At 40.4% G+C, this 27,382-nt stretch overlaps 1 protein-coding gene across 11 annotated transcripts in view; it reads left to right on the top strand.

Moving 5' to 3' along the window:
* The window catches only part of ARID1B (AT-rich interaction domain 1B), a 398,476-nt gene that overhangs the window by 31,064 nt on the left and 340,030 nt on the right, over window positions 1-27,382 (top strand). For all 11 annotated transcript variants that reach the window (XM_074333745.2, XM_074333741.2, XM_088795342.1 and 8 more), the window contains exon 2: window positions 19,647-19,841. In XM_074333745.2, the coding sequence (XP_074189846.2) occupies window positions 19,647-19,841 (195 nt within the window). The remainder of the gene's footprint in view (window positions 1-19,646; window positions 19,842-27,382) is intronic.

Below are 27,382 nucleotides of genomic sequence, written 5' to 3'. Positions count from 1 at the left end.
TTGAGTGTGGAGACCTATGTGGAAAGTATATTGTTTTTACTAAGTTGTGGATTAGTTTTCTTTCACTGCATTACAAATTGGGTGGCTTAAAACAACACATATATACTGTCTCAGAGTTTCTGTGAGTCAGGAGTCCAGGCACGTCTTACCGTGTCCTCCGCCCCATGTCTCAGAGGCCGCCATCAGGGCGTCCACGGGGCTGCATTCTCATCTGGGGGCTCGACTAGGGAAGGCTTCCTCAGCTGTGGGCAGAATTCGTTTCCTGTGGCTGTAGAATTCGTAGCAGTTTGCTTCTTCAGTGCCACCAACAGAGAGAGGATCTCTTCTCCTGGAGTCTCTAACTTCTGGGAAAGTCTCTATCTTCTTTTAAAAGGCTTATTGGATTATGTCAGGCCCATTCAGGAGACTCTTTTTTGATTAACTTGAAGCCAACTGGTTAGGGATTTAATTACATCTGCAAAATCCCTTCATCTTTGCTATATTCTCTTGGTCGGGTACAAGTCCTAGGTCTTGCTCACACTCAAGAGGAGAGGTTTACACAAAAGGAAAGGGATTCCCAGGGAGCCCTCTGAGAAGCGTACATGTGGTCACAGAATATGTAGTCTGTATTTTACAGAGTAATGAGAAGAGTGCTGATTCCCCCCTCCCCCCAATCTGCTCAGATTGCCATAATAAAATACTGTAGACTGGGGCTTAAACAACAGAAATTTATTTCTTACAGTTTTGAAGTTCTGATTTCCAAGGTCAAAGTGACAGCAAGGAAGGTTTCATTATGAGGCCCCTTTTCTTGGTTTGTACACCTTGCTGTGTGCTCACATGACTTTTTCTTTGGGTGTGCAGGGGCACTGGGGCAGGGGGAGGGCGGAGAGAACACCAGAGAACAAATACCCTGGCCTCCCATCTTATAAGGACACCAGTTCTATCAAATTAGGGCCCACCCTTATCACCCCATTTAACCTTGATTACCTGCTTATGGACCCAAATACAGCCACACTAGGGTTAGGGCTTCAAAATAAAACTTTTACGGAGACACAGTCGGTTAAAAGAGTCTTCTATTCACAGTTTGTTCATATCAAGGGATATTAATTGGAGTGGCTTGGAGGGGAACCTAAAGGCAGTTAAGTTACAGACTTCTCCAACAAGCACCAGTCAGACGTAGGAAAATCCTGACTCATCATACTGTAGTGTGACCTTGGGGCAAGTTACCTAATCTAGGAGATGACTTCCTTCAAGCAAAAACAGTGGTTTGCAGGATTTTTGTTAGGATGGTTATGTCACTTGTAAAGCATCCAGCAAACTGCACAGCTCACCATAGGCGCTCATTAAATGGTGGCTGTTATTGTTCTACTTGTGGTTCAATATTTCTGTGTATCTTCTTCATCTTTTATTATCCACATTAAATGATAAATTCCCCGTGAATCCTTTCAACCAAAAGTGATTACCCTCAGCTGAACTCTCATAGGACTTTATTTTCCTCTGTCCTGTGGCTTATTTATACCTTGAATTATTTATATACATCTCTTATTTCCTCTATTATAGTGTATGTTTCTTAAAGTCAAGAACCATCTTAACCCATCTACTCATCTTTCATAATGCCTTGCACATAATATTTGTTCAATGAATGAATGGATATGGCCTCTGAGGTAACTTGTATATCTTTGTTTCTTAATCTTTTCTAATTCACGCCTCCTTTTTTTCATTTTTTTATTTGGGGAATGTTGGGGAACAGTGTGTTTCTCCAGGGCCCATCAGCTCCAAGTCAAGTCGTTGTCCTACAATCTAGTTGTGGAGGGCGCAGCCCAGCTCCAAGTCTAGTTGCTGTTTTCAATTTTAGTTGCAGGGGACGCAGCCCACCATCCCATGTGGGAATCGAACCAGCAACCTTGTTGTTGAGAGCTCGCGCTCTAACCAACTGTGCCATCCGGCCACCCCACTCATACCTCCTTTTTTTTTTTTTTTTTTTTTAAATTGGGAAACAGTGTGTACTTCCAGGACTTTTTTCCAAGTCAAGTTGTTGTCCTTTCAGTCTTAGTTGTGGAGGTTGCCATTCAGTTTCAAGTTGTTTTGTCCTTTCAGTCTTAGTTGTGGAGGGCGCAGCTCAGCTCCAGGTCCAGTTGCCGTTGCTAGTTGCAGGGGGCACAGCCCACCATCCCTTGTGGGAGTCGAACTGGCAACCTTGTGGTTGAGAGGACGCACTCCAACCAACTGAGCCATCCGGGAGGTAGCTCAGCTGAAGGTGCCGTGTTCAATCTTAGTTGCAGGGGACGGAGCCCACCATCCCTTGCGGGACTCGAGGAATTGAACTGGCAACCTTGTGGTTGAGAGCCCACTGGTCCATGTGGGAATCAAACTGGCAGCCTTCGGAGTTAGGAGCATGGAGCTCTAACCGCTTGAGCCACCGGGCTGGCCCCCTCATACCTCCTTTTGATAAATGTAAATTTTCTCACACGTCTTCCAGCATTCAGATATATCCTCAGAAAAGACCAGCTCCCTGCTCACCACCCTCCCTCAAAAAGACAGATACTAGACTTTTCCTGGAAATCCTTAAAAACTGGGATTATTTTTATCAAGCTCTACTTTCACATGGTATGTTATAAAAACAATACTTCCCCCCTTTTCCAAATAGATAATTAAAATTCTGAATATACATGTTCAATTGCATCCTCATGCCACGCCCCTTCCTATTTATATAGCATTCAACCATTTTCACTCCTGAGAATTACTACCCTAAACTGTTTCTGACGTACTGTTAGAATCCTGTTACAGGTTAGTGATGCTAGCATTCAATGTTTATGTGAAGTCTCCAACCCCTTTGAACAATGTGTAAGAGAATTCATCTTCCCTTTATTTGCTTCCTTTGTAATGAAGGTGTTAAATTGATAATGCTTTTGAATTTGTGATCCCTATTTTCCAAAACAGTTACAGTGTGTGTAGCTTAGGAGCTGATCCTAGGCAGGCATAATGCCTTTCTTTCCAGAACTTACAGCGCTTTGCAGACATTACCTTACCAACACCGAGGGCATCCCTGGGAACCCAGTAAAAATTGGAGACCGTTGCTCTTTTTCTGCTGGGGAGTAAAACGTGGCCAACAGGTCACGGAGGGGCCCGCCCTCCAAAGCTACCCCCATCCCAAGGTGCGTGTGCTGGACAGATGTTGCCGTTACGCCCTCTACCCATGAATTTGTCATGTTAGCTGGCAGCATGGCTGTGGGTACAGTGTCCCAGTGTCAATGCTAGCAAACAAAATACCTTTGGTCACAAGATAATAGAACAAATTTATGAGGTGATTGTTCTTTTCAAAGGAATTCATTGGCTGTACATAGGAATCAAAATTTAGTGTACTGAAAAGAAGGTAAATTACATTTGGTCTCCAGAGAAGGCCTCTTTTAAATGCAAAGTGACACATTGAATAGAGATTGTTTTAAGTGAGCCCTTTATCCTATGGAGGTACTTTATGCCTTTGAAAATGACTTGGCTTTGTGTGGTCAACCCTACTTTCATAGAATGTGGAGTATGTGGGAAATGCAAGTGTGAACTTGGAGGGGGCAAGATTTAGGGGATTTTGCAGAATTGGGCATTCTTTCTGAGAAGGCAAATGAGTCTCTTTGAAAATGAGACGATACAGGTAATGAGGTCTCACTTTTTTTTTTTTTTTTTTAAGATTTTTTTTTTTTTTTTATTGGGGAAGGGGAACAGGACTTTATTGGGGAACAATGGTCAAATTGTTGTCCTTTCAATCTTAGTTGTGGAGGGTTCTGTTCAGCTTCAAGTTGTTGTTCTTTCAGTCTTAGTTGTGGAGGGCGCAGCTCAGCTCCAGGTCCAGTTGCCGTTGCTAGTTGCAGGGGGCACAGCCCACCATCCCTTGCAGGAGTTGAACCGGCAACCTTGTGGTTGAGAGGACGCACTCCAACCAACTGAGCCATCCAGGAGCTCAGCGGCAGCTCAGCTCAAGGTGCCGTGTTCAATTTTAGTTGCAGGGGGCGCTGCCCACCATCCCTTGCGGGACTCGAGGAATTGAACTGGCAACCTTGTGGTTGAGAGCCCATGCTCCAACCAACAACTGAGCCATCCGGGAGGCAGCTCAGCTCAAGGTGCCGTGTTCAATCTTAGTTGCAGGGGGCAGAGCCCACCATCCCTTGCGGGACTCGAGGAATTGAACTGGCAACCTTGTGGTTGAGAGCCCACTGGCCCATGTGGGAATCGAACCGGCAGCCTTCGGAGTTAGGAGCACGGAGCTCTAACCGCCTGAGCCACCGGGCCGGCCCATGAGGTCTCACTTTTAATGATACTCAGTAACTTAGGAAAAATTCCCTCTTTGCTCTCTTGTTCTGTATTCATCTTACCTTTTTTCCCTTTTTTTAACACAGAAATTTTTTTTAACACAGAAATTTAGCCTAATTTTTGTTAATTTATTGTGATGACAAATTTTCAGATGAAGACCTATCAATTACCAGTAGACTATTAAATATTAAATAGTGAGCAATGAATTAAATATAAAAGTGTGTTTATCTCACAATAATAGATGCTAAAATATTTTTGAAAGACTGAATGAATGTATGCTTATGTGTGTTTTTGGTATACTTAATATACATATATTTTGGTATCAATCATAAACTCCTAAAATTTCTTGTCATTCTTTTTAAATTAGAAAGTGTAAGAAAGTCAGAGTATGCGAAATGGAAATGGTTAGCAGTAGTCTGCCAGTCTAGCATAGCGCTGCTCTTTACCTGGATATCATATATTAAGATACATGTTTTGTAACATAGGTTAAATTTAACTCTAGTGGTGAATTCATGCTTTTACCTTCTAGTTACTATTTTAATATAGTAAAAATCCTTCATGCCCTGAACCCTAGATTTGTATGTTAATTAATTTAGCAGAAGGATATTGATATAGAGTGTAATTAGAATGAAACAATTTCAACTTTCTTTCAGGCTGAAGGGGATAACATAACTTTGGTTTTCCTCCTTTATCATTTTCTCCCCCCACCTATTTTTAAAATAGAAGTGCTTTTCTTACTATCAGACTTTCATGTTGTGACACCCTACTCAGGAGTTATGACAGCAGGGTAATGACAGCAACTGCCTCCTGAGAATCAATCAGGCAATTAATTTTGTAAATGAAATGCTGATTATACAAAGCTTCACATGAGAGGCCCAGTGATTAAAATCAATTTCACAAATTGTTTCAGGTGGAACTTGATTAATAATTTGCTATAAATGCTGAGGCTCTATGACCAGCAGACCCTGTTGCTCTTACTATCCAGCTGTATCTAACAATCTATAGGAAGCTCAGCAGTTGCCTCTCACTAACTGGGGTAGAAGTCATGTACTGCACGCGCGCACGCACACGGCATAGACCCAGCTAACGATGGAAACGGAATGCATTATCACATGTTTATATCATCCTCGTTTATGTTTTCCTGTGTCCTACTTAAAAACTTGCCCAGACAGGTCCGTGTACAACCAAGTTGAACCGGTGTTTTTTCTGTGAAGCACATTTTAGTCTTTTCTTATGCTAACATATATTATGAATCTTAAAGAGTGGCATTGCTTTATAGACATTTTCCATTCTTAATTACAGGAACAGCTACAAACATAGTTTGGGAAATAATGTTTTAAGAATATCAGAAATGACATTATTAGAAAGTGACATTACAGCTTGGAAGTGAAAGATGCCTGCGTGGAGCATTGTATTGGAATCCAGGAGAAGTCGCTCTTGGAATAAGAGACACAGCTGGATGTCGTTCTCACATTCATATTCCAGACATTTATTAAGTGCCTGTGACGAGCCAGACTCGGAATCAGGTTTCACAGTTTTTATTACTTCTAATTGACACATCTAGGATAGCAGTACGATATTATTTAGAAGAGAATGGCTTGGAGAGGTAACAGTTAAGGTGCACTTGAGTTTCCTTCATTGAAATAATAGCAACAGTAATTGTCCACTCACTGTATGAGAAGTTGGGGCTGTTAGGAGAGTTATGCGGAATCCTCCTATTAAGGAGAATTTAAGGAGCTCACTGATGAGGGAGACCAACATACGCAGAGTTGAAATTGGTTATGATGTTTAATATCTGCTAAATAAGAGAGTCACAGTATATGGTGGGAGTCCTGAGTAGGCAGAATACTTTATCTAGTGGTACTTTGTGGGGTCAGGAAGAGCTTTTTCAGTTTAGAGGTAGCCAGAGGCATTTGGGGTGCAAGGGCATTCTTGAAGGAGATGCAGTAGATGCCTTGGTGGTCCGCACGGAGGTGTGCAAGAGGGCTGTCCAGGTTCATTGTGGGCTAAGATAAGGCCCACAGGCACGTCACCCTAAGGTGAGCTTTGATTATTTGGATGTTGAACTTGTAGGTTTTGAATTCTTTAGACCCCTTTATAGCCGTCTCCCTACCTTTTGACCTTCAGGGCAGTTTATTGTTAAGATTTCTGGTCAAAGAATGAGTCAGAAAGGAAAAATATCTCTAATAGTCCACATTCCTTTTGGTACTTACCATGACAGTTGGAAGTTCTTGCAGGGAAGAGGGATGATCCTAGAATCATAGAACCCTAGAACAGGAAGGGACTTGAAGAGTGCATCTCTCAGTCCCTCACTTTACGTGTGAGGAAGTATGAGGCTCAGGGGAATGAAATTGCCCAGTGGTAATAACCCCTAACACTTAATTGATCACTTACTATGTGCCAGGCACTGTTCTGAGGGTTTTGTCTCTACTACCGTGTTCCCCCGGAAATAAGACCTAACCGGAAAATAAGCCCTAGCAGGATTTTTCAGGATGACATCCCCGAACATAAGCCCTGATGCGTCTTTTGGAGCAAAAATTAATATAAGAACTGGTCTTATTTTGGGGGAAACACGGTATGCTATTTATTAATTATACTAATGCTATGAGGTCAGTGCTATTATTATTCTGCCTTTTCAGAGGAAGGTGAAGTTCAGAGAATTGGTGTGATCTGTGTACGATCACACAGTAAGTGGTAAGCCAGGGTGCAGGCCAGGGCGATTTAACTCCAGAGTCTTGTACTCCGGAGTCTTGCCACTCTCCTGTGGCGAGGCTTCCTGTGGGCCTATGGCGGGTGATAGGAAAGTTAGGCTTTATGTGCCATAGCAAGCACGCACTTCAACCGCTGGCTGATTGGTCACTTCTGAACCCTCTCCTTTCAACTGAAGCTTTGTCAACCACAGTTTTGGAATAATTCACTTTTTTATTTGTACTGAGATTTAAAAATCCCGTATGTGTTTTCATCTGGGTAGTTGCTTTCTTAACTTTAAAGCAGAGAACCTGGAACCTGACCGACAGCCTGTGGCCGCCCGTTCTTGGGGTGCTGCTGGAGGGGAGCAGGTCTCTTTAGTCTTTCTTGGGGCTGAGGAGGGAGCCAGCGTCACACGTGAGAAGTGGCAGTTATAAAAGCACTTTTTGAAACTTATAAAAACAAATCAGGGAGCATTTTGGGTTAAAAGATGGCACATTTTAAAGGGCCTAGTAAGAAACCCCGAGGAGCCAGAAGCCTCATTACATCTTGAGGTTTGAGGGTGATAGTCTGAAAAGATGATTTGTGGGAAAGGGTCTCCACCAGAGCAGGGTTTTAATCAGAAGATCTTTTTTTTAATTAAAAAAATTGTTTTTTGTGCAGTGGAAGCTTCCTAAGATTCTTAAAAATATATATTTAAAAATGTATATTCAGTATGTATTTTGCCAACGTCAGCACTTTTAGGAAAAGTATTGCAACCTCTGTCTCCCCTCCCCAGGTGCATTGCCTACACTTCTTTTTTTCCGTGTGCTCTTTCTCCTAGGCTTGTTTTTTTTTTTGACTCTTCCAGTTTCCATGTTTCTTTCCCCCTATTTTTCTTCCCACACTGCTTCATCCCCTCAGGTTTTAAGCTTTCGGGAAGCCCCCTTGACCCAACTGCACGGTCATTGGGTCACGGGTGGTTTTTAGTTCTGGGGAGCTGCAGACCCCCTTGCAGACATGAGGTGTAGGGATTATTTTCAGTTATCCTTGTCTTTCCTTTTTGTCCTCTTTTTAGCTTTTATTTTGAAAGCATTTCAAATTTGTAGGGAAGGTGTAAGAATAGTACAGAAAAATCCCATATAGCTTTTACTGATAATGTTAGTTTTTAACATTTTGCTACATTTGCTTTATCTGTTTACCCACCTGTCTACCTACAGTGTATTTTCTCAGAATCATCGAGAGTAGGTTGCATCTTCCTGCCCCCTTGCTCCTTCATGTGTCCGAGTGTATTTCCTAGGAACAAGGTTCCTCTTCCACACCTGACTACAGTGATCGCTGTCAGGTGTATACCTTTGCTGCGTCCATATTCTAATTTTGTGCACGGTCCTAATCGCATCTGTGGAGCGATCTTCTTTCCTTCAGTGTAGCCTCCTGCCTGGGCCTGTCATGTTGCATTTAGGGGCCCTATCTTTTTCAGTCTGTAAAATTTGGCTATATATTAGTCACGTTGACTTTTTTTTTCTTTGAACAATCACATTACAGTAAGAGACAGCATATGCTTTCACTTAATTTGGCTCCGATAAAGTAGATCTTGAAGAGGGCCGTGTCTCTGACAAGCATTTTTACATTAGGGGCTCGTAGCCTGTGTGTCACCGTGGCAGGCACTCTTTGTCCAGACACAGGTTAAGTCAATTGGTAATGTGCATATTTTTATTGGCATTTTCTTTGATGCAGTTTTAAAGTTGTTAAAAAAATTAAAATAGTTTGAAAGAGGCGTGATGGCAGCCCTGGAGATTGCTGGGGAAGTCAGTGACTTCTCTGTTTGTCCTTGGGTACCGCTCTGATACATCTTTGGGATTGTTTCTTCAGCAAATCACCCACCACACAGCTTTAGAATGATTATCTCTTTGAGGAAGAGGTATTGCTGTCACTTGAAAGATGGGAAAAGGGAGGCATAGAGCAGTGGAATAATTTACCCAACATTTCCTGGCTAGTGAGAACCCAGGTCTACCCAGTGTCAGACTTTATGCTCTTCCCGTTGTACTAGAGATAGTAGATTGGTTTCTGCTTATTTGCAAAATCTGGTCATTGGCAGTGGTGCCTGTGATCCACAGGGTGAAAGATTCTGAGGCCTTGTGGACTTTGGGAAAACGAACGTGAGGATGGATTTGCTATGTCGCCTCATGCACGTTAACAGAGGGGTGGAGAGTAGCCACGCCTCCCAGTGATTGTTCTGGAGTTACGCCTCCATATAATAATAGTAGTAATAATAATAGTATCTGTCCCTATGGAAAGCCTGTCGTGTGCCAAGAGCTTGAGTGTCTCCAATTCCGTAACAACTCGCTAGTGACAGTGGCTGTGTTCTTGCTGTACAGAGGAGTTACCCATGAGGCAGAGAACTTAGGTGGTGACTCTCTTTAGTGTCACACCCCTGAAAGTGGTGGGGGTGAGATTTGACTTATTCTCACGAGAGCTTTTCTTCTTGATTTAAATCTGTATTTACACAGGAAATATACCTTGTTATTTCTCTTTCTTAAGAGCCCACTGCTAGGTTGTCAGTAGTGACACATGAATATGAATGGTATTCTGTACTTAGAGATGTAAATTTTAGAAATTGTTAAAGCCGTGGTAATAGTTTTACAGTTTTTTTTTGGGGGGTGGTGGTAAGAATAATAAGTCTGAGGGAAAATAGAAATATATTTCATTACTATTTTGATATTCCTTTTAGATCTAATTTACTCCTGAAATAAAAAAAGGTATATATGCTTTGGTTTGTTCATAAAATTATTACATTTACTAAATTAAATTTTAAAGTATAGTTCAGGCAGATAGGAATTTACTCATTGAATTGACTTACAAGCTGCTGCATTTGGGGGATTAGGCAAATAATAAGTTTTTGGCAATTTATAAAAATCAGGCAAAAACCGGGGAACCAAAACAGCCCCATGTTTAGAACTTGCTCTGTGACACCTAGGTGATCGCTATAAATAGATTTAATATTTGTCTTCTTCACTTCACTGTTCCTATTCCTGTGGGAGAGTCTCGTTGGGGAGACAGACATTTATCAAGTAGTCACACAAATGAATATTCGTGTAGACTTCCATGACTGCGGTGAAGGAAACATGCAGGGCTTTCTGAGGGGACCCTGCCTCAGGCTGGGGTTCAGGGAGGGCTGCTCTGAGCGCAGTGCGGTGGCAGTGAACTCAGAAGGAGAGCAGAGCTCCTTCTATGTGGAGGGAGCAGCTTAGTGAAGGCCCAGTGGTGGGAAAGGGTGTGGTTTTTCTAGAGCCCCTGTGGAGGCCAGTATGGTGCGAGGGGGCGATTTCCTGTTGGCGGCAATGGGGGAATCCTGCTGGCTCAGTGAGGTGTTGGCGGTGCTAGAGAGGGAGGAGGAGGGCCCCAATGCGCCCCTGGACTCTAACTTGTACATCGCTGGTGGGGGAAGGCGGGGGCGGGGGGGGGGGTTAATGAGATCAGAACAGGTGGGGGAGGATGCTGGGCATCCAGGCAGGACCGTTTGGTGGCAGTCTGGGTCTAGAGCTCTGGGGCTGAGAGAAACCAGTCAGGAGAGCCACGTTTGGGTCCCGCAGGCACGAGGAGTAATGGAAGCTGTGGCTGATGTGAACTTGTGAAAAGTGAAGCTTTGTCTGCAGTGAAGTTCTTTACTTCTTGTACCTATTGACTGTTTAGAGTCCCATATTCGAGTTCGAGCCCTGCTGTTTAACTGGCTACGTGGTGTTGAGGAAGTCATTGCTTTTTCTGTTCTGCAAATATTAATCATGCAGGCATTGCCCTAAGTGCTAGGTATGCAAAGATGAGTAAGACAAAATTTCCACCTTTAATTAACGGTGTGCTGGGGAGACAAGAAAATAAATAGATTAAATTATTGAGTGATTTTGCTCTGACTTCAATTCACTAATTTGTTAAGAGGGGAAAAAAGGATTTAGGACTCTCTTACTATGTGATAAAGCCTGTGGCACCTCATTTAATCCCCCAGTGACACAACAGGTAAACGTAACTTTGCCGTGTTAAATGCGAGCCCAAGTTTATGTGGCTGATGAGTAGTGTAGGCAGGGCTCACACCCAGGATTGTCTGGCTCTAAACTCCCTGCCTTTCCCTGGTATTTTTTGGTTTTGAATTCTGAGTGTTTTCTTAAAGTTCGGACTATCTATTTCATATATTAGAAAAGATGGAGGAATTTGAAGCGTCGAGAGATTGTCACCCAAAGGCAGATGTGGACTCGTGGTTGCATAACAAGTGTCATCAGTGAATGGGAGCAGTGTGAGGGTCGGGGAAAGGGTTTTCTAAGGTGGCTAATGACGCTCTTCCTCCAGGAATACTGACATGTCGGTGTGTGTCAGTCTTCATGAATGGCGCCACTCCTAAGCCCAAGGCGCTGTCCTTTCCCTTGACCTCTTCAATATTTTTATTAGCAATGGGAATGAAGACATGAATGAAATGGCAAGCTGATTTAATTGGTGGTTGACACCAAGGTAAGAAATGCAGTCAGTATGTTAGCTGTCAGGCTAGAACGGTGACCAGAAATAAACAAAATGAGAATAAGCAAAGAAACAAACAAAGACAAACTTTTACCACTTGCATCAACTAACCAATTGTGTTACAGGCGGTAGGATTTATTCATAGCGCATGGGATGGACCATGGGTGTGATGGGGCTGCCAAACCAGCGCAGAGAGCGGATGCTGCATTAATGCTAATGTAGGATCTGGAAAAAAGGAAGCAAGTTCCTCCCCATAATACCTTTTGTGTAAGGGGACTAGGAATTGGCATATTGTGCTCAGAAAACGGAAATAGGCACAGCTATCTTCAAATACGCACAAAAGGACCAAAGTAAAGCAAATGGGTGTAAATAACAAGGAACAGATTTCTGTTATATAGCAGGAAGAAATTCATAACATTCATGGTTGTAGACACTTGTAGGAGATAATACATATATCATGTATGAACCAGTGAGGGTCTTTTCAGTTCTGAGATGCTGTGCTTCAGTGCTGAACCCTTTAGCAGGGTGTCTTTAAGAGTTGTGATGAAATGAAAACGTACTAACGTGCTTTGGAAATGTTTGCAGACAGACAGTGGTCAGTACTTGACCAGTTCCAGTGCAGGTCAGGAGGGTCTTTACATGGCTTTCTAGAGAATATTCCATGAACCTCTGACTCTATATGCTGAATTTGGGATGTATATACATCATGGGTGCATTTTTGGAGTATCCTTAAGAGTTAAGAATGACAGCTCTTGATTGTTTCTTTTTATTGGTAGTTTATGGAAGTTACGTTATACATAGGTAACATGTTAATATTTTATGGCTAATCTTAATAATTCTGAAAAATAAAAATCCAGTGATATTTTAGATTCAGGATAAAATTTAAAATGTAGTTAGGAAAAATATTTCTTCTACTCTTGTTTAACAATAATGTATATATGAAAAACAAACTTCATTTAAAGTTGTATATCAAAACATGTTTATTTCAGATAAAAACTGCATAAATAAAAATCGCCTATAATCCCATTTTTACAAAAAACTTTTTTCTCAGCCCGTGCCCACTTCCTTCAGATTTCATTCTGTGGGTCTTTGTAACTTGCCTTAAGAAAACCAAAACCAAAACCCAAATGAAAATATTGGCGCTGGTTCTCTCTCCTCGTCACTGTGTGAGGTGTCTGCAGCCTGCCTGCCTCCTCCCACATTGCAAGAGCCATCATGGTTGGAGGCACCAGTAATTGATGGTTCTTAGAGCTAACAACAAACAGGCTTTTCTGTTGTTTTCTATTATCTTAGAATTCCACTTGCTCCTTCCTATACCATTGTAGAATGTGGCAAATACTCCTATGCTGACAAAAGAAGACCTTAATAGCGTGTTGATAACCCACATTTGAAGGTCCAGTGTTTTAGTACAAGTCTTAATAAACAAGTACTATTTTGTCATTAGTACAAGCAGGAAACAATGGTTTCAGATGTTGGGTTGCATTTTTTCCTACCTGTCTCATGATTATCTACAGATGCACAATACAGCAGAGGGAACTGGACCTGAGTCAGGAAACTTGTGTTCTAGCCTCAGCTCTGCACTAGTTCTGTGCCGCTGGGCGGTTCCCCACAACTCCCAGCCTCCCCTACGTGGTCTGGGAGGAGAACGTTTCTTTGGTAATTGCATTCTGTGGTAGTGGTGACAGTGGTAACTGAGAATCTGGGTTATTTTCTGGCTTGAAGAGGAACATGCTGCACTCTTTGTCAAATGAGGGGAGAGTCTTTGGTGCCTGTACCTATTTTTGACTTAAACTGATTTTAATGCCATTAGGAGGAGAACTTGACTACGACTGTTGCGTTTTATATTATCATTGACTTTGCATGTGTCTCTGCATGAATATATAGAATTAATGGAGAAATTGGTTAGTGATTTTTCCGTTTTACTTTTGAGAATGGTTTGCTTTATGTGATGAGTCCTCATTCCCAAGGTGAATCACCACAGTCATCTGAGGCATTTGTGCTACATGCTAAGTGAGACATAAAATAATGCAAAGCATGGACACTGCCATTTTAGTTTACTTGGGAGGTGAGAAATGACACATGAAAAGTGGGAAACATAGTACATGAGTTAAATAACGATACAAGGCAACTCAGAAGTCTGTTTCAAGAAGCATGGGAGAGAGTCCAGGCAGGTCCCATATGTAGATAGAGTCCCTGGGGTGTGTGAAGGGCGAAGCTCTATAATCTTGAACCAAGATCTGAGTGAGCGAGGAGCAGGAACGTCCCCAGAAGGACTCGAAGCTCTTCCCTGCCTGTTTGTGCTGTAAATGGGAGTTTGGGTGCAGGGAGGAGGGCGACGAAGGCGGGACAGCTGGGTCCCATCCACCCCCACCCCACAGAAAGCCATAGTAATGTTTGCAGCATGCCTGGGAAAAAACCAGAGGCATTTTAGAGTTATATTTAGACATCATCACAGAAAAGTAAACATAGATTGCTTCATGATATGACAGCCGCTAATTACAGGTCACTCTGGCTGGCTCTGATCATTCTCAGCCTCCTTTTCACAAAGCTGTAATTCATGAACATCACTCTTAAACAGTTGACACTGTTTTTTGTATGTACTTTTCCATGTTGCTGCGTATCCCTCTATGCTGATTGGCTCGTTCACATATTCTATAATCATTGACTACTTGGGGAGTTGCAGTTTTCTTCTTCAAACAATTGATAAGTGGCTCTGAGATCCTTTGTAGTTCTTACTAATTCAGTTTTCACAGTTGTGAGGTACCTATCATTTCTCCCATTTAGTGAGTTAGAAAACTAAGAAATAAGCAGTGTGTTCAGGTTACACTGTGGTAGTAAGTGGTGGGCCGAGGGGGTGGATACATCCACTCTGAATTCAAAGCCCATGCTTTTCCCCAAGGCCATGCTGTCTCCCTTCAGTGTTAGAAACCACGTAGCTGTGGGTAAGTTTGGGTGAATAGCACCCTTGCCCCATTTGAGAGAGAGTATTAGAGTTGGAAGAGAGAATTTTTAAAGCTTTCGTTTACAGCTTATTGTCAGATTGTCCTTCAGAAAGGGTTGTCCCACTATTTTATACCAACTAGTTCAAATACTCATTTGTTCACATTGAGTTTCTTTCTTTCTTTTTTTTTTTTTGCCGTTTTATAGGTAATGAACTATTACTTCAAAAGTTTCTTTAGTTAGTGCCAAGAAAGACATTTTCCCAAATAATGATTCAACAGGGGAAAGTTTCTTTCTCTGAGCTTTTGCTTAATCCAGATATATAGATACGATTATAGATCAAGAAGATGTGATAGTTTTTCTTTCTGTGGGTTTTTGTAATGCCTTTCTTCAATTTGTGGTTTAAGGAATTAGACTGAAAAACATTTTGAAATATATTCATACAGAAACTACTAATAAATTATCTTCTTAAGTTGATATTTAGGAGTAAATACAATTACATAGATACGTTTATTATAAATATGTGTGTAGACATACTCTGAAAGAGTAGTAATGAAGGGGTATCTAAGTATAAAAAGCATCAAGTATTCCATCTAAAGTATACTAAGGATATACATGAGTTGTTCTTTAACTTGGATAATCTTTAAAAGGGTAGTTGAATTCCCAGGCAAGCCTCTGAAAAGCTTTTAAACCTATAATACAGCCTAACTGTGCGACCTAATATGTCTAGAATCCATATTCAAATATATATTTAAAAAGTATACATTGTACTCCTCCCTATTTAGTAGACCTAAGGATGGGAAACCTTCTGAGGATTTTGGAGGATACAGGCAGCAGTGGCCGCTTCCCAAAGGGAGAACCAGGAAAAGGGTGTGTGTGTGTGTGTGTGTGCATGTGTGTGTGCCCGCGCGTGTGTGTGATGTATAACTCATCATACATAGGTGTGTATGTGTTGTGTATCTAATACAGATACATCCAAAAGCTTATTTGAAAAAATAAGGAGAAGTTACAAGAAATAATAAAGGAATACTACTCAAGGAATAAAATTGCGTCAGAAGCCTAGTTACTTAAGGCAGACTAGTTATGTTAAGAGCTCTTTGAAAGTGGGTGGTTCATAGTGTAGCCTTCAAAGTACTTGTTTCGTTTTATGTAATTGAAGCTCAAACTACAGCAGTTGTGGAATGGTATCTAGAAAGGAAAGACATGTTCGGAATGATACACTGAGAGAAGTATTTGAGGACTGTTCTTTATGTGGACAGTGTCTTTGATACAGCATACATTTCATGTGGGCAATGAACATGGCGATTCTCTGGAATACATCAACACAAGGGTAGATGATAAAAATAGAAAATTGTTTTGGGTCAGATGTGCATATGAGAAGCAACTTGGCCTTTCTGGTTTTTGGGGAAAGTCTTAGATTTGATTTGGTCTTTGGTTTCTTTAAGGAGATGCTAGCAAAAAGCAGGGTTTGAGATTCTGCAGTTGTACATATTTAATGTTAAAAATAGCAAGCGTACACAGCGGGATGAATTTGGATTCTGGATGAATATTTAATAACAAGCCATAGGAGAGAAGGTTAAAGTTAAATAATTTGCACTGTATAAGTATCTGTTTTCATATCTGAATTCTCACTGGAAGGTATTTGATGCATTTTGAGAGGTACAGATAATCTGTGTATTTCATGCTTTCGATTTTCAGAAATCTCAGGGTTAAGCTAACACTTTTGACATGGGTGCAAATTAACTGATTTTTCAGTAGGACTGTGAGACTTTATGGCAGTGATGAGACAGATATTACAAAACAATTTTAGTCACTGATAAGATGAATTCGCTGCACTGTTATCCATAACATTAAAATGTAGACATTCCAATCATTTTCCTATTTTTAATTTCTGCTTTAATTAAGCCAATTTTAGTTGTGCATTATTTAAAGTGAAATAAATAGACCTTTCCTATGCCCTGGCTTATCCAGATTGAATGTGAAGATAGGGCTGCCGCAGGGCCCCGGATTGGAAATTTAGCCTGAAATCAGATTTACTCAGCCTCTCTGTAGGCCATGCATTCACTCTGCGGATTTTGAAATTACCAACTCGACCTTGATTTTCACACTTCCGTAGAAAGTTTTATTTTATCTTTGAAACAAAGTGTAGAAAATAATTAGAATTTGCTCTTTTAGTCATAAGTTCTAATTAATTTAAATCATTCTGAGGAAACTTAATTCTTAGTCCTCAATTTTAGTGTCATTACAGTATTATCTATCAATATATATGTTTGTATGTTGAATTGTGAAGTCAGAACGTGTTGTGTGACGTCAGTATATTGTTCGAGGAATTCTGTCATTGTTAAGTACAAAGTTTTTCTTGACTGGTGAAAGTAACACAGTTAATATTCCATGAAATTGTGAATTTTGAGCAGAACTGTTTGGCCTGCACATATTTTCATTCAGGTGATATCAATTCCTGGCAAAGGCCCATGAACCCCTCCGACTGAGCTCAGGTATTTCCTACAGGAAGGCTTTACCACCCATCACAGACACAGGCCCTCGTAGGGCCTGTGTGCCCAGGCAGGACGTCTCCTGCAGGCCACTGAAATCTTCGTTCAGCCTGTCTTCTCCAGTGAGTTGTTCACTTCTCCAGGACAGCCCCGGACATTTATTTTTATGCCTCCAGGGCCTGGCACAGTGCACATAGTAGATATTTAGTAAATGTATGGTGAGTGGATTAATCAGGTTATTAAAATGAGCGCCAGAGTAACGCCGAGAAGGAAGAAGGGCAAAGCCTGCATCCTGGGGTGGGGTGTCGGTGAGAGGGAGGGCTGGCACTTCTTTTTTTTTTTTCTTATTCATTGATTTATTCTAAGTAAAATTTTAAATTAAATTTATTGGGGTGACAATGGTTAGTAAAATTACATAGGTTTCCAGTGTACAACTCTGTAAAACACCATCTATATCTCACGTTGTGTGCTCACCACCCAGAGTCAGTTCTCCTGCCATCACCATGTATTTGATCCCCTGAGGACCAGCAGTTCTTGTCGCTTCCTCAACTTGGGTTTGGGGTCAATACTCATGGCTCCCCTCTCTCGCGTCCCATTCGAGCCCCAGTGTCTACCCTGATCTCTGTGATGAGACTGCCCTTGCCAAGTGCAAGCAGTGACCTCCTAGTTACCAAGTATAACGAGCTTTTATCCACACATGTTGGACACCTGGGCTGCACTGGGCAATGCCTGTTTGGTTGCTACACATGACGCCCTTCTCTTTCATAACACCACACTGACTGCACTTTCTCAGTCTTCTTTTGGCCTCTTTGTGGGCTGTTTTTTCCCCCCTCTCCTTTAAATGGTGATGTTTTCAAGAATTTTGTCCTCCACCCATTGTTCTCTTTTCATGTATTCTTCCTGGATAAAATTCTAAAGTTTTTACATGCTTCCCATTGATTAATTCATTCAGTATTTATTGAACATTTGTTATGTGCCATGTGCAGTTTGACTTATGTCCCGGAGATATAATAGCGAGTAAAACAAACAAACAAAAATCACTGCTCTCCAGGAGCATATATCCTCTCTATGCTGCCGTCCCTATTTATTATTCTAGGTCAAACCTGACTCCCCAAGCTGGAAGCTCATTGTGTCTCTTCCTTCTGGTACTCGCACCTGGGTTTCTTATAGGACCCTCAAGTTTAATGTGTAGAATACTGAAGGCTCCCACTTCCCGGGAGGGTCGGTCTGCTTCTGCCCCTGCGTGCTCAGTCTCCAGTGGTGTCTTACCGTCTGTTACGCCACCCTTGATCCCGTCTTCCGTCACTCAGTCATTTTCCAAGTCGAGCTGTGTTTCCATCCTGTTACTTGAATCTGTGCTTGCTTCCTTCCACCACTGCTATCAGTTCAAGACCTCAGCTCACCTGCCTGCCGTGGCAACCCACCCTGGCTCCAGTCGAGAGGTGGATCTGACTATAGCTGTCTGTTAAAGCACCCAGTGGTTTATCCCCAAGGTACAATCTGAAGCCTTTAAAATGACATATAAGGCTCAGCCATGTACTGGCTTCTGCCTGCTTCAGCTTGTTCCTGCAAATTCCTGCTTCATTTGGATCTAAACTGCTTATGTTCCCTCATACACACCAGGCAGCTCATCTCCTCCGAGCCTGTGCTTTAGGCTGTTTCTTCTGCTTTATGGTATTCTGCGCTCTGTCCCGCCCCACCTTGAACCTGGAGTCTTCCTGTTTGTCCTGTGACTCCTCAGCCTTCCTGAGAGTCCCCATGTATGTACTCAGTGTGAACAGGGATAGTCCGGCACACGCAGTCATTGATAAATGGTTTGGGAAGAAAAGAAGGAAAGAGGAAAAAGGGAGGGAGGGTAGAGGGGAGGGAGGGAGGCAGGCAGGCAGGCAGGCAGGAAGGAAGGAAGGAGCAAAGGAAGGCAGGAAGGACCCAAGGACCCGACTGAGCTGTTGCGTGAATGCTGCAGGCCTCTTAGCACTGTGGTGAGGGACTTCCCCACCACCCTGCCCCTTCCAAGTAGCAGGGCATGAAAGCCCCGGCTGAAGCTCCACTTCTGGCTCTCCCCAATGGCCTTGGCCCTGAGGCCCATGGGCTGACTCACTAAAGCCAAAAATAAAAGTGAAAGTCTAGTTTTGAACTGGTCATGTTTGGTAAGATGCTTACTTACACCGGGGAGGTGGCTTGTGGCTCATAGTCTGGTGCTGGCTTATTCACGCGCACTAGTGATCTTTGAAAAGTTTTACCCCAGACACTATGTATTATCTAAAATCTATCCTTTCCCTTTCTAATGAGCACTCAGGTGCATTAATGTTTGATAAGGACTTGCAGACTCAGGTCTAAAATCAAGTAGTTGTTCCAAGAATACTTTGAAGTCAGAAAGTGTTTTTAACTGTTCAGTGTACTTTGCTTTTATTACTACTAGTAAGCTAAAACGAGCTGGGTGACACTTCCTGTCATGCTTTTTCTGCATGCATAGTAGAATTTTAGATGTAGGTATTTTCTCTCTGCTTAGGATGCAAAATCTTATGTTTACTCCAGATATCTCTTAATTGTTAAAACCTTCCTAAAAGTAAAAAAATAAAATGTCTTATATCCACCTAGATTTTTTTTCTTAATGTTCTTCTGGGTTTTTATTTGTTAGATCATTGTTTCTAATATTTTCAACAGGATAGTTGTGCTTTTAATGTATGTATCAGCATAACAAACTTTCTGCCTTTGTAATAATGATTTAATGAGCCTACTTCTTTGTTTCTTCTTTCACAGGGCAACCCAATGGATCCCATGGTGATGAAGAGGCCTCAGTTGTATGGGATGGGGAGTAGCCCTCATTCTCAGCCTCAGCAGAGCAGCCCGTACCCCGGAGGCTCCTACGGCCCCCCAGGCCCACAGCGGTATCCAATTGGCATCCAGGGTCGGACCCCAGGGGCCATGGGAGGAATGCAGTACCCACAGCAGCAGGTTGGTGCGGCTTTTACTCCTCCCCATCCCTCTCCTTTCATTGGCCATAGTTGGATCTTTTACTGTCTGCTTAAGATTGGTGTTGAGAAAATGAGGGGGCATTTCACTGTGTTTCTGTTTTCTTTGAATTTTCAGTTTCTTCAAATAATCACAGGTACATTCCCCCCCCACCCCCCCACCCCCTTTAAAGAAGGAAAAGTGAACTTCTTAGAACAAAGTGGACAAAATACCTGTTTGGTAAAAGGCCAGTGTTACCAGCCGTATTTGAAAGATGTACTGTGTCATCATTTTGCAGCAAATTATATAGATCTAAGCCACAAAGTGAATTTGGCTTTCTAACATTTCTGGTGTCAGACTGTGTCAGCTTTTTAGCTGTGAATAGACTTCTTAAGGCGAAGTTTTAAGTTATTTAAAGGTCTTTCTCATGAAGATGGCATCAACCTAAAAAATGTTTTTAGTCTCCAAAAAAGGCATTTTGCTTTTATTTCTTAACATGTTACTTGTTTTGTATGTTTTGAAAAAGGGTTCTGTATTTCATATAAGAGGATTTGATATGTATCTGTTTTCTTGGATTTTGATGAATTTTCTGTTTTTACTTAAACAAAAAAGACTTCCTGTTCTTAAAAAAAAAAAAAAAGACCCAGTATTTTTCTCTAGAATCAAATTGTTGGAGTTACCTGAAACGACCATCTACCTGTAAACCTATATAGTCTCTTGGATACTGGAGAGTGTATCCTTGTTATGTTGGCCTGAGGAAGCATGGACTTTGGAAAGGCGTAAATTAGATTTGGACTTGTTAGGGTAGTTAGTCAGTAGGCACATCAGAGGGCTTATTTATCAATTCCCACCCTGCCTTACACCCCCGGGGGTGCACCAGGCAACGCCCTGGACAGTTCACTGCCTACTGTAGGTGTTTCCATAGTGTTGCCAGTAACCCATTCCAGCTGCCTCTCAGGACATTCTTCCCGGTGTTTGACGAAAAATCATATGTGCAAGTGAAAAAATTGGATACAACTTTCTTCTCTGTAACGTGGATGAGGAGAAGGATGTGTTCGTCGTACTTTATATGCTGCATCGCTGTGTACTGAAAGTTCATGAATAAGTTGCGTCTGAGCCTTTTCTTCTAGAGGCTGAATATTGTCTTTCCAATTTATCTTTGTTCCTCCTTGGGCGGTATTTTTATTTTCAGGTGGTTGCAGGGAAAGAGAAGTAGCTCAGCCTTTGACTCCGTGCTGTTGGTTCCTTACACGGCCTGTATTATTGCCGGACGTTCTCACCCCTGTTTATTAAAGATGGCCACTCAGAAGTCCAGCGGCACATGCTTAATTGCACTCCTAATTTTTTCAACTTTACTTCTTTCTTCCAGCAATATTTTACTATCTGGAGTAAAAATCTTTAGTTAAGGCTGCTAATTGTGAGAGGGAGATCATTTGTAAAGGATTGAAAAGTAATGTGAGAGTTGTTTTTCTGTCTCTTCCTTTTTTTAGTGTTAAAGCTCATGTGCACTTAGTTGACGGGAGGAAAGCCCAGACAGCTAGTTGCTGAAACCCTAAGTCTACTCTATGGCTGATTGCATTGGGGGCTGATAGTTCTGTATGATACTCAGGCCACAGGAAGAGAGTAGAGGCAGGAAGGTAGTGAGAAATAACAGGACTAGTGGAGAGAAGTAGATGTTGGTCACTCCATGTTTCTGCACCTTCCTTTCCACCATATTTTCCTGGTGTAAAACTTGAAACTCGTTTTAGAAGGTGCTATTCATGGCAAGCTGCTGAATGCTCCTTTATCTTTTTGTCTAAATGAGTTAGAGTCTTAGAAGCTTTTGACAGTGGCTTAGTTTGCAATCCCAAAGTGGGAATCTAACGAGGGGAAAGGTGCGTGAAGAATGATTACCTAGGAATTGTTCCCCCATTATTTCCTTCCCCTGCTTAAGGCTCAAAGTAGAGGACGTATTACAAATACATAGAGTAACCTCAGTGTTCTTAGCTTTTTGGTTTTATTTAATCCATGTGGCTCTCATAAACTTTTAAAATTGAGTAACTCTTAAATTTCTTTGAAGGGATAAATTGATGAAGATTACCCACCAAGTAGTTTAGCAAATTTTTAATTAAGGTTTCAGGTTAGGTATTTTACTGCTAACCAAGAGAAATGCCTGATTCTAATTAGGCAAATATCTTTCTGATGATTGAAAGGGAAATAGTGTATCTGGTTAGAAACTGAATGCCCTGGCTATAAAATGTCAAACTTACTGAGTTCATCATAATCAAGAGTTCTAAATAATCTTTATTGCTTTTTCACTTTTTCAGTAGTTATAATACAGCCTTGAAATGTAGTATCTTGTTGTGAAATCTAAAAGGCTAACCATAACTGAATGCATTTTTGAATGTGTGTCACATTTAAAGGGGTCACACAGCCTTTAGCGCAGCAAGTTCATGTGATCCGTTAGGTGTAGGCAATTAATAGCTTTGAAACGCAAAAAAAATGAAGGTTGGTAGAGCACATTTATTCTGTTAGCTTTAGTCTGTATTCCTTGGTGAGGAATTTTCAGAGAGTTGCTTTGCTTGTGAATTTTAGATAATTATAAACTTTGGATAATTATAAATAACGTTCTGGCACAGTGATTGGCTGCTGGTCCTGTCTGTCTTCTCCTAGTATTGATGTAACTGGTCTAGCACTGTTGTAGTCATGGCTGCTAATGTTCTTCAGGGAAAAAGTTGAAAGATGATGATGACATTGAGTTTTTTATTGACTGGACATCACCACCTAGGCATGACTTTGCTTTGGACGGCCTCCAAAGCTTTCTGTGTTTGGTTTGTGAACCTCTAATGAGCTGAATCCAGTTCATTTAATATTGCTCATATATTTCTGCAAAGGATTAAAATGCAGGAATTCAAGTTTGTAAATTGAGTTGCCCACTTACCAGCTGAGTGGTAAGTTGTCTTTGGCTCAGGGGTCACAGTTTGATTTCTGGCTGGCATTCCACTTCTGTGATAGGAATTTTAAATGAGTGTTCTGTTAGAAAGAACTGCAGTGCTTATATGAAATTTAACATGGATAGTATCACTGCTTACTTTTTGTCTCTGAGAGTCAGGAGGAACTGGCCACTGAGTGTTTCATTTTAGTATTAACCTGGTGATTCTTGATTTGTATGGTGATAATTTTATTTTTGAAATATATTCATGACTGGGTCTTTGTGATAATAGTACATTATTTTGGTATTTATTAACTGGAACTAGATTTGTGGTCTTTCAGTTGCTGATTCTCCCACATCATCAGGCAAATACATGACTAAACAGATTAGTTTTGCACGGTGCCCCCAAAACTAGTCTGCTTGGGTTTTTATTGAGCTGAGAGGGGAAATTAATTTTCTATGCCTCTGTGGAGAATGTTCTGCCTGTAGGCTCCTAGAATTCAAACCTGGGGATGGTTAACAGAAGCACACTGGTTGATTTTATCTAACACAAAGCTACACAGAGGATGTGTAATCTTTAAGGTTACTAGAATCTGACTCTTGCTGAGTTTTTCGGATATTTTAAAAAACGTAGACAGCGAGGTATCCTTTGCTGGATCAGGGATATGGGTGAGCAAATGTTTTGTTTCAGGTTTCTTGTCCTTTGTGATCATAAATGTACACATAGACCTGTGCTGACTTGCTTTAAAAAAGAGTTTTCATATAAACAAAATAACACCCAGGAGAAATAGGCTTCAGAAGAAAAGATATATTTATTTGTGTCAAACAGATTATGTAGTTTGAGATTTTTTCTGTGTTATCAAGGGTTATTGGCTTGATATTTTAACTATTCTTACCTTGTTGCCGATGTTTGTATAATCTGATGCCTGTTGGCATTACTATAAAACCAGGGAAAGCGAAAGAGGACAAAGTGAGAGATTTACGTTCATGAGAGCATTTGTTATATAATTAATGGGAAAACATGACTACTTTAGTTTTTAACAACATCTGTGTGTGAAAACCTTTACAACAAGAATAGGGAATATAATTGTTGTTTTGAAAGACAGCATGACAAAATTAAATATAAATTAGTTATTTTTGTTAAGGTGATGCATCTGAACTTAACACTTCAGTCTTAATGAAACTGAATTAAAAACAGGTTCTTTTGAAAAAGACTTTAAAAATCAATAGATATTTTAATTTGTGCCTTTAATTTTTCTCTACACCCTTTGGATATGTCTATTTTGCTGTGTTTTTTTTTGTTTTTGAGTAAAATATTTATTTCAGAACATAAGCATTTTATTGGGTACCATCTTAACAGCCAAAACACTTTTTTCAATGTAAATATTTATTTTGGCAGCAAGTGTTTCTAAAAGGAGACAAACATTACAATTGTTTGGCTAAAATAAATGTTTTCTTTGGGGTTATTAAGGTAACCAAGCAAGTCCGAGGATTCCCACCTGTTACTTTTATAATTAAAGTTATGTTTTGATATAGTTTGAACAATGTCTCTGAAAAGTAAGGATGAATGGGGAGAGGAGGACTGGTTAAATTAAGACTTAAAAATTCCGGAGTTTTTTGACATGAAATATTTGTTTAGACTCTCTTTGAATCTTAAATGTGAATCTAAAGTCAGGGCTTAATTTCGGTTTTCTCTAAAAAGAGCATAGACTTCCTATTTTTAAGGAGCGTGATTGGGTGTGATGGGATGAGAAAGGAAAGCGTGACTTATCGTAATGGAGAGGAAATGGGTGTCTAGTGTCTTTTTCACATTCAGAATTTTTTGATAGTTTATGTTCATTCAAAGACACCCACCTGCACCGAGTGTGTGCACACAACACACTCGCTCACACACAAGAATATAAAACAGAACATTTGTGTGACAGTGGTATTCGAGTGTAATGAAATATATCTGTATATGTGTATAAATAATACGTTAAACGTGTGTTTTACCTGTGTATAGACATACATACAATAGAAACAAACAAATCAATAAAATGAAGGTAAACATTTTGGCCAGTAAAACAGTGAATGCTGTGAGATTTCTTTCACTGTTAATTTACGGCATTTTTATATATGCATGTTCTCTACATAGAGACTTGCAGCCAAGCTGCTTTGCTTGTACACCTGAAATGTTTGGAGTCCTTTCAGCAGATGCAGATTTGTGTAAATAATGGCCTTTTGTTGGCCGCATTTTGTCTTGATTTCCTCAGTTGTTCTTCATCAGTGAACGTGAAGATATTTATGGTTTACCAACAAAACACATTTACACCTCACATCTCTGCTTCCAACTAGGTAGCAGATGCTACTGTCTTTGACGCCAAAGTTCCCTGTAGATGGAGTTTTGTACCAAGAAAATATTTTTGAAAAGATTTGTAGATATGGTAATTTTTACCTTCTTCGTTAAATTTAAATTTCTGGAATACTTTTTACATTAGAGTTGGATTTAAACATTTTGAAGCCTCAGTGTGACATTCTTAGTAGAGACGTATTAGAAGAGATCACATTTCAAGTTAAACACATATACAGTTTAAAATCTTTTTTCCTAAAAATGAGAAAAGACAGGCTTTATACTTGAAAGTTTAATGAGAAAATATTAGATGATTTCTTCTATAGTTTGGAAAGCTACTTTTATATTATGAAGTTTATTTTGATATATTTTTTTATCTGAACATTTCCATTGTTCTAGATATTCTATAGATAATGTTAGTATACAGTGCCTATTCTCTGCTGGTAGCTTATACTGTTTTTTCATTTACATATGAATTCAATGTATTTTACCTATATGGACTTTCAATCTAAAATATCTGTTAAACTTTTCTGTTATTTTTATTTTTGACATATAAATCTCAAGTATATATTTTAGGTACCATTAGGATTACTTGAGTATATTTGAAATAAATTTGGTTTATTTGCTTTCACCAAAGAAACATTAAGTGTGATATTTAAGTTAAAATTTAAACAATTCAAATCAAGCTAACAGTGGATATCAGTAAAATCAACTAACCATATTCCTTCAGTGTTCCTTGAAAAACAACAAAAATCCCAGAAGATAAATTGAAAGTTCAAGTAACCAAGTGGTGTATCTTAGGCCAATGGTTGTCAAGCTTTGCTGAATGTTAGAGTCTCCTGGGGTGCTTTAAAAACTGCAGGGACAGATGCCCACATCAATGACATCTGAATGTAAAGGCCTCCCTCTGGCTTTTTCTGAGCTCCACAGGTGGAGCAGTGGGGGTTAACAACCAGGTGTCAACAAGATAGACCAGTAAATAAGGACCGGAGAGCAGGTTCCTAACCAGCAGCCTCTCGCCCGCTGGCAGCTGGTTCTGGGTCCTCCCCAGTGAGTCAGAAACTCACCTCTGCCCTAAAGGGTTGAAATGTGCCCTCACCAGGAGTTTGGACAGTTTAATCCTTGCTGATTAATGCTTAATCTGTGTGAGATAGTGGAAAAATCTGGACCTCACTATGCTCGTCTGCCAACGAAGACAATTTAACTCCAAGATCTCCTAGCTTGGCTTTTCCCTTGAAAATAATAGTAAGTGAATGTCTTCTCATTTTAGTTTTGGATTTTAGAATCTTGTCATTTCAAATAAAGTCTTCTGAAATTTATGGGTTGATGCTTGACAAGTTGTATTAATACAACTACTAGCCCAAATTCTATAAAATTCCTTTTAAAGGGGAAAGAGCTGTATCTTCTTCAAAAATTATCAAATTGTTGCAATCGGTGCAATAAATTTTTTTCTAATTTTTAATTTTATTATTTTTTTAAACTGAAAGTTTTCTTAGATAACCTCTTTTGAATTTCTAGTGTGTGTTAGATATGTCCAATGTAATCTGTCATTTTTAGTATGCAGAAAACCTTCAGGTTGAGATGCTACTACCTTTACTTGGAGTCACAAAAGGGAGCAAAGAGAGATCCAGTAATTACTTACTCATTTTACACATTTTTACTTTCTGAGTCGTTCTGAAAATAAGTGTATACTGTACAACATTGGGATAAACTGAACAATAAACTGAATAGAAATGTTTTCAGATTCATGTTCTGTGCCATTACTTTCACTCCTCTTTAACTCCACGTTGGGGGTTGGATGGCTTTGTTTTAGTATTTTAAAACAGGTTTTTTTCCCTCAGGGTAAAGGAAGTTTTTTTCTTTTATGTTAGTAGAAGAAAGTTAAATTCTTTATGGTAAAAAGTTCTTCTTGGCAGTTTGATTATTTTTATATGCAACAAATTTATTAAGGCCAGTTGCCCTTGTAATTTTGAAAAGTAATTTTAAAAGTTGAATCTGTGGTTGTGAATGAAATCAGCAAGACACTTTAGCAGAGAGGGAGAAGAGAAAGAAGATGGTGGGAGCATGAAGGGAAGAAGGGAATTACAAGGGGCAAAACACAAGAAAGAAGTAGCCTTGCTTCTCTCGGGGTGGCTGTGTGGACGCCTCACTGGTGCTGGGGGGGGCTTGCTCAGTCCGGGAACTCCCCACATGGAACCAGGTGTTAGAAATTTCCTGGAAATTCTGAAGCTGCGAACTGAGTGTGGGTATTGTGTATGTATAACACAAAAATCCCTTGCCTACCAACATAGCCCCAAACCAAAG

The sequence above is a fragment of the Rhinolophus sinicus genome, chromosome 2 (assembly GCF_057876585.1).
Source record: "Rhinolophus sinicus isolate RSI-liver-muscle chromosome 2, RSI-T2T, whole genome shotgun sequence".
NCBI lineage: Eukaryota > Metazoa > Chordata > Mammalia > Chiroptera > Rhinolophidae > Rhinolophus > Rhinolophus sinicus.
The sequence above is the reverse complement of the archived record's forward strand: the minus strand, read 5'-3'. Positions and strand labels throughout refer to the sequence as shown.